The sequence below is a fragment of the Lipotes vexillifer genome, unplaced genomic scaffold (genome assembly GCF_000442215.2).
Source record: "Lipotes vexillifer unplaced genomic scaffold, Lipotes_vexillifer_v1.1 scaffold993, whole genome shotgun sequence".
NCBI classification, from domain to species: domain Eukaryota; kingdom Metazoa; phylum Chordata; class Mammalia; order Artiodactyla; family Lipotidae; genus Lipotes; species Lipotes vexillifer.
In genome coordinates, this window is record NW_006792406.1 from 842,144 (window position 1) to 856,834 (window position 14,691).

General features: G+C 35.8%; 1 protein-coding gene across 1 annotated transcript; it reads left to right on the forward strand.

The window, feature by feature from the left end:
* Window positions 1-315: 315 nt before the first annotated feature.
* Window positions 316-2,000, forward strand: LOC103069687 (gastrula zinc finger protein XlCGF7.1-like). Its single transcript, XM_007465523.1, has 2 exons — window positions 316-1,201; window positions 1,297-2,000. The coding sequence occupies exons 1-2, from the start codon at window positions 316-318 to the stop codon at window positions 1,998-2,000; spliced, it is 1,590 nt and encodes a 529-aa protein (XP_007465585.1).
* The last annotated feature ends 12,691 nt before the right edge of the window (window positions 2,001-14,691 follow it).

The following is a 14,691-nucleotide window of genomic DNA, read 5'->3' on the forward strand; positions in this document are numbered from 1 at the left end:
GTCCCTGCACTGAGCCAAAGGACATCGCTGTGAAGTTCAGGTCCTGGTTCCTAGGAACAAAGCCGATCTTGTGAGATAAAGAGGAATCCCACCAGGAAGATGGCTCATCTGAGTGGAGGCCTCCCACCAGGGCTGCAGAACAGAGGAGGATCAAGGCCAAGAAAGAGCAGACCCTAGATGTGCATAGCTGATTGCACTATGTGATCCTTGTGCTCCGCCAGCCACCCGTCAGACTGTGAGAACCTGAGGTTTGAGCCAAGTTTCAGGAGAGCCCAAACTTTGTAGTTCTCTACATGTTTCCTCGATCCACAGAAAATGAACAGATCTCAGGGGCCAGCGTCATTTGAGGATGTGAGCATGGGCTTCACTCAGGAGGCGTGGCAGCACCTAGACCCTGCTCAGAGGACCCTGTACAGGGAAGTGATGCTGGAGAACTATAGCCATCTCATCTCAGTGGGGTACTCTGTTATCAAACCAGAGGTGATTTTCAAATTACCGCAAGAAGAGCCATGGATGTTAGAGGAAAAGTCCCAAAGTCAGAGCCACCCAGACTTCTGCATAGTTGACCTGATGGAGAAGAGCCAGGAAAAGGAAGACCAGCATTGGTGGAAAGTTGGTTTTGTCAACAACAAAACACCGACTAAAGAGAGAAATAGTGTATTAGGAAAAACATTTTCTCTGGATACAAACTTTATTTTACCAAGAAAAATACCTGGTAAATATGACTCATATGGAATGAATTTGGATTCTCTTTCAGAATTAATCATTAGTAATAGACACTGCTTTGTAAGGCAGCTTGATGAGTTTAATACACATGGGAAATTACTCCTCTGTACAAAGCACAAGAATTCTCATTCTAGAGAGAAATCTTTAGAATATGATAGAACTGGAAAAGCCATCAGTCAAAATGAGGACTTATTTCAGCATCAAGATACTCAAACTCTGAAGATTTCTTTTGAATATACTGAATGTGGGAAAGCCTTCAATGAGGGAGAAACTTTCATTACCTATAAGAGAGCAAGCTCATGGGAGAAGCCCTATGGTTGTAATGAACATGTCAAAGCCTTTTCTGATAGACCAACATTCAGTGTTCATCAGGGAACTCATACAAGGGAGAATCACTATGAATTGAATGACTGTGGGAGGTGGTCTCTTCATGAGAAGTCAACTTTAAGCACCATGGAGTTATCATGGGGAAGAGGTAATATGAGTGTGTTGACAGTGAGAATAGTTTCAGCAAGAAGTCACTCCTTCAGCGAATTTATAAAGGAGAGAAAACCTTTAACTGTTACAAAGATTGGGAGGTATTCTGCAAGAAGCCAAATTTCATTCAGCATCAAGAAACACATATAGGGAAAAAAGTCTATAAAATTAATCAGTGTGCTACTGCATTTTGCAAGAAGTCAAAGCTTCCTACATATCAGAAAACAGATATAAGAGAAAAACTCTATGAATGTAGTGAATGTGGGAAAACCTTCAGCCATAAATCATCTCTCGTCCTACACCAGAGGATACACAGAGGGGAGAAACCCTATGAATGCACCAAATGTGGGAAAACCTTTGGGTATAGGTCAGGCCTCACAGTACATCAGAGAACACACACAGGGGAGAAACCCTGTGAGTGTAATGAATGTCAGAAAACCTTCAGTGATTGGTCAGCTGTCACAGTACATAAGAGAATACATACCGGGGAGAAACCCTATGAATGTAAGGAATGTGGAAAAACTTTCTCCCAGAAACCAAACTTCATTAATCATCAGAGGACTCACACAGGAGAGAAACCCTATGGATGTCACAAATGTGGAAAATCCTTCTCTGTGAAGTCGAAACTGAGGGAGCATCAGAAAACACACACAGGAGAGAAGCCTTATAAATGTAATGAGTGTGGGAAAACTTTCAACCATAAGTCATCCCTCACAGTACATCAGAGCACCCACACAGGGGAGAAACCCTATGAATGTAACCAATGTGGGAGAACCTTCTATCAGAGAACACACTAGGGAGAAACACTACAGGTGTAATGGAACCTTCCACCAGCATCTCGACTTCACTAAACAGCAGAGAAACAGCACTAACTAGAAACCCCTGTCAACATCCTGAAACCTTCACCCTCTTTTTGGACTCACTGCATAGCAGAAACAACCTGAGGCTGAGGTGGGGGACCCAATATATATGAGAAATCTTTTGCCTAGAAGTGACATTTCATTGAGTAGCAAATAATTAATATTTTATAACTTTATTAATATTTTGAAGGTGTTACAGTGTCAAAAAATTTAAAAAGGAGGTCTTTTCTTTTGCAGAATACGTATAAGTATGCTATATAGAGAAACTTTTCATGATAGGTTTGCTTACTGGAACACAACATTATAGTAGGAAGTATATATATATTTGCTTAATAACTCAAAGTTTTTATTTCATCATTTTAATATGAATATGAAATGTATAAGTTGTCCCATACTTAATACCTATGTATTTTTTTGTTTTAATTGAAATTTTTATTGAGATAATTGTAGATTGTAAGATGCAGTTGTAAGAAGTAATACAGAGAGACCCCATGTACCCTGTACCCAGTTTCCCCCAGTGGTAACATCTTGTAAAAATATAGTACAAATATCAGCCAGGATAATGATATTATTGATATAATCCACCAATTAGTTCAGAGTTTCTCAATTTTACTTCTACTCACTTATGAGTATGTGTGTTTAGTTCTGCGCAATTTTATCACACGTGTAGGTTTATGTATCCATCATTGGCTGTGGCATCTGTTGACTGTGGTATCTACGACCGCAGATATTTCATGATATTCAGGGGTTATTAGTTTCTCCGGTATTGTAATTATGTTTTTCAAAAGAGTCTCTATATTTTAGAGATAGAAAAAGTAACATTTGCTACAGCATTCAGATAATTGAAATATAGGCAACAATACCATGAGCTTGGAGATATATATGTATTTGATTGGATCACCTGTTCTTTCATTTCCAGGATTTGTTTATATAACTTGTATATTTACTTGTTGACTACATTAGGTTACAAATACTTTCTCCTAGACTGTGGCTTACCTTTTAATTTTATTTATGCTATATTATACTGTATAGAAGTTTTAAGTTTTGATGCAAATATATCAATCTTTTCTTAGGTCTTTTTGCTTTTTGTTTAAGAAATTCTTTTCTAGACTGAGATTACAAAGATATTCTTCCAAAAGGCTGAAGTTTTGCTTTTCATGTTTATATTTTTAATCTCTCTGGAATTTTTTTTTAATGGTGTAAATTAGTGATCTACTTTCATTTTTTTTTGCAAATGGAAAAGTCAGTTGTCTCAGGGCCACTTTTGAAGGTCTGTGTATTCATTTCCCAGGGCTGCAGTAACAAAGTACCACAAACTGGGTGGCTTAAAATACTAGGAATTATTCTTCCAGTTCTGGTGGCTAGAAGTCTGAAATCAAGACGTCAGCAGGGCCATGCAGTCTCTGAAGGCCCTAGGGGAGAATCTCTTCCATGCCTTTCTCTCAGCTTCTGGTGGTGGCTCTCCATCCTTGGTGTTCCTTGGCTTACAGCTGCATAACTCCAATCTCTGTCTCCATTGACACATGCATTCTCCCTTCCTGTGTCTAGTTCTCTGTGCCTGTTTTGCAGCCAGCAAGGCCATGGCCCTTAACTGTCTGCTTGCCCAGACCTTTAGGTGCAACCTAGTTGCCTCAAACCTAGCTTCTGCCAGTGCACAGCATGCGGTGGTGGAAATGAACAGAACCCTGCACCCACCCCCATCCCCCTGCCAAGGACAAAGGCCCCTCCATATCCCCTGCCTCTTGTTTATAAAAAAGTACTAGATCTATGGCTAGCACAGTTTCAAGAACTTGTCCTTAAGAGAATGGGATTAACATTGTTGGCTTATAATAACCTATATCTTTGTGGGCATCAAAATAATTGTAGCTTGTTCTGCCCATGTATGTAAATGGTCAACTACAGTTGTCAGCGAAGGGATGCTACAGACCCATGTCAACATCTCCCACTCTAAGAATATGGTGCCTTGTGTCAGCATGAAGTTACAGAAGACAGACCTTTGACCATAATCCAATAAAAATGGAATGATGTTCTGACAAGTGGGGATTTATAAGCAGCTTTTGGCAGGAAAAAGCTCTTTGCAGGAAAGAGCTCTCTGCAGGAGGCCCCTTTTGTCTTGTCACTAACCTTAAACCAGTTTCCCCCATGCTTTACTCATCTCTGGCCCTAGCACACTTTCAAATCTTTTGATCACATAATACCTTGCCTAATCTGTTGGTTCTTTCCATAAATCAAAGAAGCAGAAATAAAGAATAAGTAATTAACAGATGACCCTCGCTTCCGCTTCAGTAATCTCGTGAACAAACTGTGTGAACAAGATGGTACTGAAAGAAAGATCACAAGAAGTCAACAAGCCTGCATGACAAGCCTGCATGCAGTGGGGGATGGCAATGACTCTGACCTCCTATCTCAATGATTAACTGAGACTACTTACCTTTTTCCTTTAAAAACTTCTCAATGGCTGAGCAGAATCTTGGGAGGTGGTTTTTGGGGAGTCCACTATTTCCCCAGCAGTCTGATTAAAAGCAACTTTCCTTTCTACAAACATTTGTCTCTCTTGAGTATTGATTTCTGAGCAGCAAGCATCCAGACCTGATTTGGTAACACTGGGACTTGCAGCACGAGGTGTGTGGAGGGTGGGGGTCTTTTCTTTTTATTGCCGTGTTGCACAGACTAAACATCTGGGACAATGTTGACTAGAAGTGGTGAGTAGACATCTTTGCCTTGTTCGCAGTCTTAGGGGGAACCTGCTGTTTATTTCACCATAAAATGGTGAAATATGTCAGATATATGTTCTTTCATAAATGCCCTTTATTAGATTGAGGATGATTCCTTTAATTCCTAATTAATTGAGAGTTTTAAATCATGAATGTGTTGAATTTTTTCAAATGCTTTTTCTACATTATAAAGATATGGTTTTTCTTTTTTAGTATGTTAATATGACGAAATATATTGATTTTGAATACTAAGGCAACCTTGCATTTCTAGGATAAATCCTACTTGGGCACGATGCATTACCATCTTTTATAGATTAGAAGTTTCAATTTGCTATTTTATTTGTGTGTGTGTGTGGGCCTCTCACTGTTGTGGCCTCTCCCGTTGCGGAGTACAGGCTCCGGACGCACAGGTTCAGCGGCCATGGCTCATGGGCTCAGCCGCTTCGCGGCATATGGGATCTTCCCGGACCAGGGCACGAACCCGTGTCCCCTGCATCGGCAGGCAGACTCTCAACCACTGTGCCACCAGGGAAGCCCATCAATTTGCTATGTTTTTAAAGAATTTTTGCATCTATGTTCATAAGAGTTATTGATCTATAATTTTCTTTTCTTGTGGTGTCTTTGTCTGACTTTGGTATGTAGGTAATGCTGGCTCGTAAAATAAGTTGGAAAATGTTTATTTCTAGAAGAGTTTGTGTACAGTTGTTACCATGTCTTCTGTAAATGTTTGGTAGAATTCACTTGTGCCATCTGGCCTGTACTTTTTTTTGTGGGAAGGTTGTCAGCTACAAATAATTTGTTTAATAGGGCTATTCAGGTTTTCTCTTTCTTCTTGAGTGACCTTTGGTAGTTTGTACCTTTCAGGGACTTCTTCTATTTCAACTAAGTTGCTGAATTTATTGGCATAATTATTAATAAAATTCCATGCTGCTTTAAAAATAATAAAATAAAATAAAATATACAGAGAGATATAAATTATACATTTTTTAAAAAATTGAGAATCTTCATATTTGGTGATTTTAATTCATTTATATTTATTGTTATTGCTGGTATATTCACTTATATATCTACCATTTTATATTTTCTTCTATTTGATATAGTTTTCTTTGCTTATTTGATTTATCTTTCCTGCATTTTATATGATTCATAGAGTTTTCTTTTTTATTATTGTATCTTCTTTCTACTGGTTTGGAAATTATACTTTCATATCTATTACTTCAACATTTATACTTAAATTTTTGCATACGTAGAATGTCCAAGCTACTTTTCTGCCTTTAAAAAAGATTTTAGCAATATGCTCACTGTCATTCCATCAAACTCTACTCTTTTGTTAATTCTTGGTTATTTGAATAGTCCCAAGAATGTTCCTCTTAAAATCCTGACTCTCAGTTCCTTGACCTTTTCTCCTCTAATGAACTTAATCTTTCATCCAACCACAAAAAGTCATTCTATTATCCTACCCTGGACTTTTTCATTACCAATAAATGTACTTCTTCCATAATCCCAACTGTAAGCATCCTGATTTCCAACCACTGCCTCTTCTCTTTTTATCTCATACCTTCTGCTTATGCCTTAAATAAGTTTTATTTTAAAACTTATTTAAATAAGTTTTAAAAAGCTGACTCAGACCTATATAATTCATTGATTTTTACTATACCACATCTCTCTTTGATTTTTCTAAAACTGAAATAAATTACCAACTTGACATCTTGAATTTCAACTTGATATTTTTAATGGCATACTATCATCCTCCAAAAGATGAGGAAATATAAAATGAGAAGAAAACCAAAACAGTCCTAACACTAACCACAACTTTTCATGTTTCTTCTTAAAAGAAAGAGCTGATAGAAGATATTAGGAATAGGATCTTTAATCCTATGGACACTGTATGTGTCCATAATGAGGGATTTAAAGCAACTAAAAGAAAAACTCTGAGTTTCCTGAATTTTAAATCCCACTTCACTGATAACTCAGTTTTTTTTTCCATCATTTGGGATTGAACTCAACATGAAAACTTTTATTAGAGGATCAAGTTAGAAAAATTGATCCAAAAATCATACATCTAGCTATATACAACCAATTATCATATATCTTGTAAAAAATAGAATTTGTTCACTTATATATACACTGATCACATTTATTAAGCATCTATTTTTTGTCAAGCACTGGAATAGAAGCTGGGGATTCAAAGATGAGTAAAAGGCAGACAAAAACAATTGCCAAATATATTTATTAGGATAAGAATAATTTATAAAGAAATTGATAGCTTAGTTTCCCTGAACATATTATTTGTTCAGAACAAAAGACCCTGATTACGCCCTTAGTGAACCTCTTCTAAAGACATCTGTGAATAAGAGGATTGATAATATATTCTAAATTATTTAATTAAAATGTACTTAGAGACATTTTAGAAAAGATAGAGCAGAAAGAACTGAGGAATAAATTCAAAGACTATACCTACATTAGTACAGCTTTCAGTAAAACCCCAAAATGGTTTTTAAAAACAAATTATTTATATATTTATCAGATTACCTTGGTGTCTGGGTCATCTGTGGTTCTATCTCACTGTACCTTCACTGTTTTGGGTTCCAGGGTGAGGAAGCATACTTTATCTGAGGGAAATCATTCTTGTGGGAGAGAGGAGCTAGCAATGTTGAACTAGCCAATGGCTCTTAAAGTGTCTACTCATACATAGCTTATGTTCTACTCACATTCCACTGACCAAAGCAAATCAGATAGCCAAGGCATTATCAATGTGTGAGAGGAAATATGTCTCTAAGAGAGGAGAGAAAATAATTGGGAATAATAAACTGATATAAATAAAATATAAATGAATTTTTAAAGAAAACAGAGTAGAAAGATTGGTAAAAAAATAACAGAGAACATATATTCCAAAAAATTTGTCAGTGTTTTAGAAATTCTAATTAGTATTGGCCTTATATGGTTAAAGAGGAAGATGGTTATACTGATCAGGGTTAAACTGCATATAACAGAATTCACTCTAGTTAGTCAGAAGGGAATCTTTACACCAAGAAATAGAAATTTACAATATTATTGAAAAGGCTAGAAATAGGTTCCAGGCTAAATTTAAGGAACTATTTCTAGGCTGAGAATTGATCTACCTCTGCTGCAATTATAAATTTACCTCTGACTTTAAAGAAAGCTGACAATTTAGGAAGCTGCTGTTACCAATGTTGACTGCAAACTACACTGCTTCTGCCATGACCAGGAAAATAAGCTGCAAGTTGAGAAGCGGCTAATACATCTCTAGAGCCACATCATATCTGCTATATTCTGGGCCAGCAAAAATACATGCTCTACTCCCTATCTCCTCACATGACATTTTTAGGAATCAGAGTTCACACAAAAGCATTAACTGGTGGAATATGTCTCATTGAGAAACCTAGCTACAAGAGAATCTGGGAATGTGTTCTTTTTTGTAATAGGAAGGGTTTATTTTCTCTTTATAATATTTATGCTATTTGATTACAGTGTTTTACTGATCTACCCTAATCACACAAATAAAGATAAACAAAACTTAATTAGAAATTTGATAAAATTATGCATGTTTTATATTGTCTTTTTTCAGAAGTCTGGTATATTAGGTAGAAAATTTAAGAGTCCTAAGAAATGAAGGATCTTCTTGAAGGCTAATAAAGAAAAACAAAATTAGCCATGGTTTACATTTAATGAACTCATTTGAAGAGAACAAACATACTGATTAAAATTTGTCATGAAATTAAATATACTTTTGTTTGTTTACTTATTCACTTTTTTTTAAACATCTTTATTGGAGTATAATTAGCACTTTTCCTCCAATTTTGTTTAAAAAGAAAGAAAGCTACAGGTAAATTGAAAGAACAGTATTTGAATGCGTGTCTACCATTTACTTATTTCACCACCTGTTAAACTATCGCTACATTTGCATCCTCTCTCTCTCTCTCTCTCTCTCTCTCTCTCTCTCTCTCTCACTCACTCTCATACATGCTTTATTAAGGCCCTCCGCACATGGCTTAGTTTTTGCGGGACCATTTGAAAGTAAGGTACACATATCATGATACTTCACCCTTAAATATAGTTCTCAGCTTATGATGGTCTGACTTATGATTTTTCAGCTTTATCATGGTACAAAAGCAATACACGTTCAACAGAAACTGTACTTCAAATTTTGAATTTTGATCTTTTCCAGGGCTGGCAATATGTGGTAGATACTCTTGTGATGGTAGGCAGCAGAAGCGAGCCACAGCTCCCAGTCAGCCACGCAATCACAAGGGTAAACTATTGATACACTTACAATTCTGTACCCATACAGCCATTCTTTTTTTCACTTCCAGTACAGTATTCAATAAATTACATGAGATATTTAATACTTTATCATCAAATAGGATTTGTGTTGGATAATTTTGCCCAACATAGGCTAATGTCAGTGTTCTGAGCAAGTTTAAGCTAGGCTGGGCTAAGCTATGATGTTCAGTAGGTTAGGTGTATTCAATGCATTTTTTTACTTTTAAGATATTTTCACCTTACAATGGGTTTATTAGGATGTAATCCCATCATAAGTTGAGGAGGATCTGTAATTCAACATGAATATCCTAAGGACAAGGACGTTTTCCTACATAAGCACAATACTATTAACACATCCAAGAAATGTAACATTAACTCAATGGGAAATGTAACTTTTAGCTTTCTCTGAGGTTGGAATGGATGTTTACTGAACCTAGGTACATTATCTTTCATTTTTAAGTTCAAGAAATGCCTTCCCTTATATAGGGGTTGACTTTGATGTCTCAGACTGTCACTATCCTGTCAGCCCCTGAAGGTGAATTTTCTACTCAATTCCATTCAAAATCATTTTCCTTCTGGAAAGAAATTACCATATATGGAGCAATTTATTCCTGTGATGGCCTGAGAATAAACTCAGGATAAGTTGAACTTGCCATGCCAAGTCAGGCTCTGACAGAACACATGTGTTTGGTGTCAGCAGCTGTGGTGTTGGCCATGGAATTCCTTTTCAAAGTGATGAACAGGGATAAAATGGGATGTTTTTGTTTACCTGTTTGGTTTTAATGAAGTGCACAAATAATAAGAATAGAAGTAAACATACTCTAGTTATTGCCTCTGTTACTTGTGTAACTGATGTGCAGCACATTAATATAAAATAAAATTCAGAAGGAAAAGCAAAAAAATCTGTTTTCTTTGATAAATTTTATAAAATTCATCTGAACTCCCTTTGTGGCAGTAAGTTGCAAAGTCACTACCCAGACCATAACTAACTACAACCTCTTTTATATTATTCATGTCTACAGAGAGGACCTTTAAAAGCATATAAAATTGTTTGTTAACCCACTTTAAGAGCAGACGAAAATGCAGGGAGAGAAAGGTGGAGACTTTTGAAATAGAAAGAAGCAGTTTCCTGGGTTGATTGTCCCTTAATAACCCTGGATTTCCTTTGGAGATGTAATTACTGTAAGTCAAACTTCCACATTTCAATTTTAAAAATGGCACAAGCTTTCTATATACCCAAATATGAGCATTTCTGGAAAAGTTTAAAGCCCACTATTCTTAGATGTTCGTTTAGCTGTTCCAACACCTGCCACTTCCAATACAATGATGAAGAGGCTTTCATTTTATTCTTTTCTTATAAGAATTTAAAATGAATCCAGATTGGACTTTACACTGTTTTCATTTTCTTCCTAGAAAGTTAAAAATTCTGAGATAGAAATTTCAGAATTTTTAAGGTTAACAATAGGAAAAGTGGTTCATGAAGAAACCAGTCTCCACTGAGGGCTGAGGTATCAACTATGGTCTCCTCCATCATTTTGGAAAATGTCTACAGATTATTTGATAGTATTCTTCAATGCATATTATGAGGAGCTAACAGATGTTTATTTAGTGTTTATTAAACACTAAGATACATTCAAACCTTTGGGAAAAACTTAATTCAGTTTGAACATACAAGTTTAACAAAAGGGGAAGACATTTGTTCAAGGGCTTAAGGGCAGTAATCGTAACAGGAAATGTGTATCTATCTTTTTACATTTTAGCCAGTTGGGAGATACCAGGTTGTTTAAAAGATGGTCTCAAGAAATAAAAGTACATTGTGGTAGACCTTAGAAAAGTTAACCATTTAAAAAGGTGATTTAAGAACATATTTATAAGGATCTGCCATGTTCAAAGAGCTGTGTAAAGCATATCTCTATAAAACAATGAAAAAAAGGTTTCATATATTAGTTCTCTTTAGAAAAGAGGTACTAATAATCCAAATGAAACCAAAAAAAGCATCATCTAAGACTCTCATGCCGAACCCCCTTTCACTCCTACACACACACCTTTGATCGCTTGACTGGTAAGAATTCTTCAATGGCAAAACATTAATTGGTATATGGAGAGAGATGCTGTTTCCATTCTTATGAATTGAAGTAGAAGAAGTATCTTATTTTTCTATCTTGACTTTGCTTTTATCCCTGTGCACTACCCTTAGTTAATGTCTGATATCTTTGTCTAGTAATATGGCAGATACAATGCTTAAATCATGGACCAATGGATACAACCCATCATTCCAGTTTTATCTTCTTCAGTGTCCCAACATGGACCATGCTCCCCAGCCTTCGAAATTTTTTTCCCCATTCTTGAACATTCATATTTTCTTAGTTTAGATTCCACCAAAAAAGTCTTGGGGCAAGGATTCAAGTTTGTTTGGGAGGTGCAGGAAATATTAGTAGGAGAATGGAAAAGTGAGACAGAGAAAAGAAGGCAGCCAATAACAGGTTATGAATAAAGTGTTATAGATTCTCTTCTGTTGCAGGTGACTAGAGCTTAAATTCCACTGGGAAAACTCTGAGAGGCAGTGCAGAATCATCAGAGGCAGGGGAGCTGGGCATTTATATACCAAATACAGGAGGTATTACTTCCCCTCATTTTGGCCAGTCATATCTATGGGGAGAGTGGCATTCTACCCCTTCAGAGAAAGCAGTCAAGCAAATGGATAAAGGCATTAGTGGTTGGAAGTTGGCCACTGAAGTAGGATGCCCACGGGATATGAGCAGGGTGCCTCTGCCATTTGTGGCCTTGCTTATTCTTTTCCCTAACTCTTTACTCCCTGTCTCCTCCAACCTTTTACTTAACCAATTTCTTCTCAAGTTACCTCAAATATCATCATCTTAATGCCTCCCCTGATCACCAAGTAAGGTTTACTCCTTCACTTATTATCCTCAGTAACAGCTATAGTGGTTCTTATCTTGTGCTGTTTTGTTCTGAGAATATTTAGGTACATGTTTCATTTTCACTCTTAAAAATGTGGTTAATAAAAACAGGGATTTTGTAAATTTATACCTCTTTCAGTATTTAGCAAAGGGTCTTGCACACAATTGATAACCCAAAAACCGTTTTGGGTGAATTTACTGAATTGAATGTGCCATGAAAACTAAATATCATGGGGGAATAAAATGCCAGTATTTTAGTATGATCTAGCAAAATGTAGATAAGCACATTTACTATAAAAATGCATTTATTCATTGTACCAAATGAAGCAAGGATTTCTAAAGAAAAAATTGAAAGCACAAAGTGATTTGATATATATTCTTCTCAACCTGATTGCGATAACTTTTCTTTAGCTTTCTCTCAGCTTTTTGTTAGCTGGTTTCAAGCCCTCAAAGTCCCACAAGTTAAATACATTTTTAGTATTATTTACAACGTTATTATAAATCCCGTAGGACTGAAATCACTGCAGCTGAATCTTTCATTATTCTCAGAGCAGGTAGTATCTGTTTGTCTTTATCATTCTGAAAGTATCTCTTTTTACTAACATCCAAAAGATATCTTTCTCTTGCTCCATATGCTTTTTTAGTGAATGTGTCAGATGTCATTCTGTTGTTTTTTTCAATCTTCCTTCCTACACTATTGCCCTAGGCTCTCTCTTGTTCATAGGCTTGTTTCAAATTTGGAGTGCAATCTGCATATACTTAATTTATTAAAATTATTTAAGATCATAGCATATTTGTAAATAGATTTTTTAATAATAGAAATGGGGAAAAGTTCTTGATAATCATCTTTGCACTGATGGAAAGAAAAAGTAGAGAAGATGAAATTGTAGGAATTTATTGGTTGGCTTTCATTCAATGGGTAAGGTTTTTCTTCATGCACTATTTGAAAGATAGACATTTTATTTCAGGATTTCATAAAAGTATTGTCCATAATTTAGAAAGCATTTCCCAAGCATTCAAGCATATCTATGTTAGGTCTTGCCTTTGGTTGTCCAGCATTTTTAAGTGATACTTTATGAGTGCACATGTGTAGAAATATATCCAGGGATTATTTATTTACAATTTGATCAGTAGATTATGATGACCATGTGAAAGACAGTACCTGAACATGAATGGACCTATGTATAATAAATAATGCTATTCCATGACTTCATAGATGAATAGTACTATTATCATATGCAAACATTTGGCTAAATTTACCCTACTACCAGAGTTAAAACATCCAAGAAGAATAGCAGTGGTTTTAGTCATTAGTATGGGATAAATTAATATGTACTCATTTTCCTCTTGAGTTAAAACTCAAAACATAATGTTTGCAATATTCTTTCCTAAATGTATGGATATCACCACCTTTAATCTCTAAAAAGGATGAGATTTGGATATGGCCCAGTAAGAAGGTAAAATCAACTATTATAATTAAAACATTTATTCATCTCTGCCATGATATTTTATGCAGAATTTTGTACGTTTATTGTATGTCTTTCTACACTGAGACTTATAGAAACGAGATAATATGTATTATTGGTCTATACTGTGTCTCAGCCAAGAAAGCTCAGATTTGAGCCATTTAAATATATGAAATGGTAATTTCCCTTTAAAACAAACCATTTTCTAAGGCATTCTGGGCTTATTTCCAAGACGAGATTTAAGTTTTGTGTACTTCTGTCACTTACTACCTGTATGATGTTGGATAAATTACATAAAGTTCCTGAGCTTCACATTTCTTGTTTTGTAAAAGGGTCATGATTAAGTGAGATACTATATTTGAAAATCTTTTACAGCATGTTTACTATACTTTATAATTCTTTATAATATTTATTTATCAGATAGGAAAATTAAAATTACCCTGAGCGGAAAAATAGTTACCTTTATCTGATTTGACATTTAATCTTCCTTCACAGCTTGTTGTTTTTAATATCAAAAAGTCTTTTTCCGTCCCATCTAAGTCCCACTTGTTGCTTGATAATCTCAGGAGAGAACTTCTTAGCATGTAAATTTTACCAGACAAGCAGATAAACAAATATATCTGAAGTCCACTAATTCTAGGATGGAGATTATTCCTAGTGGATAGTATCCAATTCAGCCAAACAAACATATTTTCAAAGCCTCATGTTGTTGAGTGAAAGCAAACCACCCTGTGAATTTAGTTATGAAAAAATGCTGTAAAATCAATAAAGCAGCAGGTTCTTCCTAACCCAGCATCTTTTCTGTCAATAAAAGTATACAATTATATGCTGGAAAATATGACATTTAGGGAGATTTCAGTAGAACTAAAAACTATATTCCACTTGATATATTGAGACAATTTGTAGGTGACATGTTTAAACTTGCCTCTAAAGAGTATTAATTTGTTATGACTGAAAGGGAACAGCGGGGGCCAAGGACTGGATTGGGATCACAGCTGGGTAAACAACAGCCTAGGACACCCCCAACAAGGGTATGTCTGGTCAGAGCCACCATTTCCTGCCATTGCTGTTTTAACCACCCAGGAATATCCCCCAATTTATCTTCCTGAATTGTATCCTCCATATTCCCAAGTGTCTGAAATTTTTATCAGTTCTGAGAAGAAGGGATGTTTAGAGTGCTGTTGTTCTGGGAATATTTCTACTTCCCTCAGTATTGACTCAGTGTTGGAGAAACCCCAGGAAATTT

Excerpts from the sequence above, each read along its gene's own strand:
- LOC103069687 (XM_007465523.1), top strand. The coding sequence starts at position 316 with ATGAACAGATCTCAGGGGCCAGCGTCATTTGAGGATGTGAGCATGGGC. Across the intron at positions 1,202-1,296 it reads GGAGTTATCATGGGGAAGAG|ATTGGGAGGTATTCTGCAAG; the intron begins GTAATATGAGTG and ends ACTGTTACAAAG.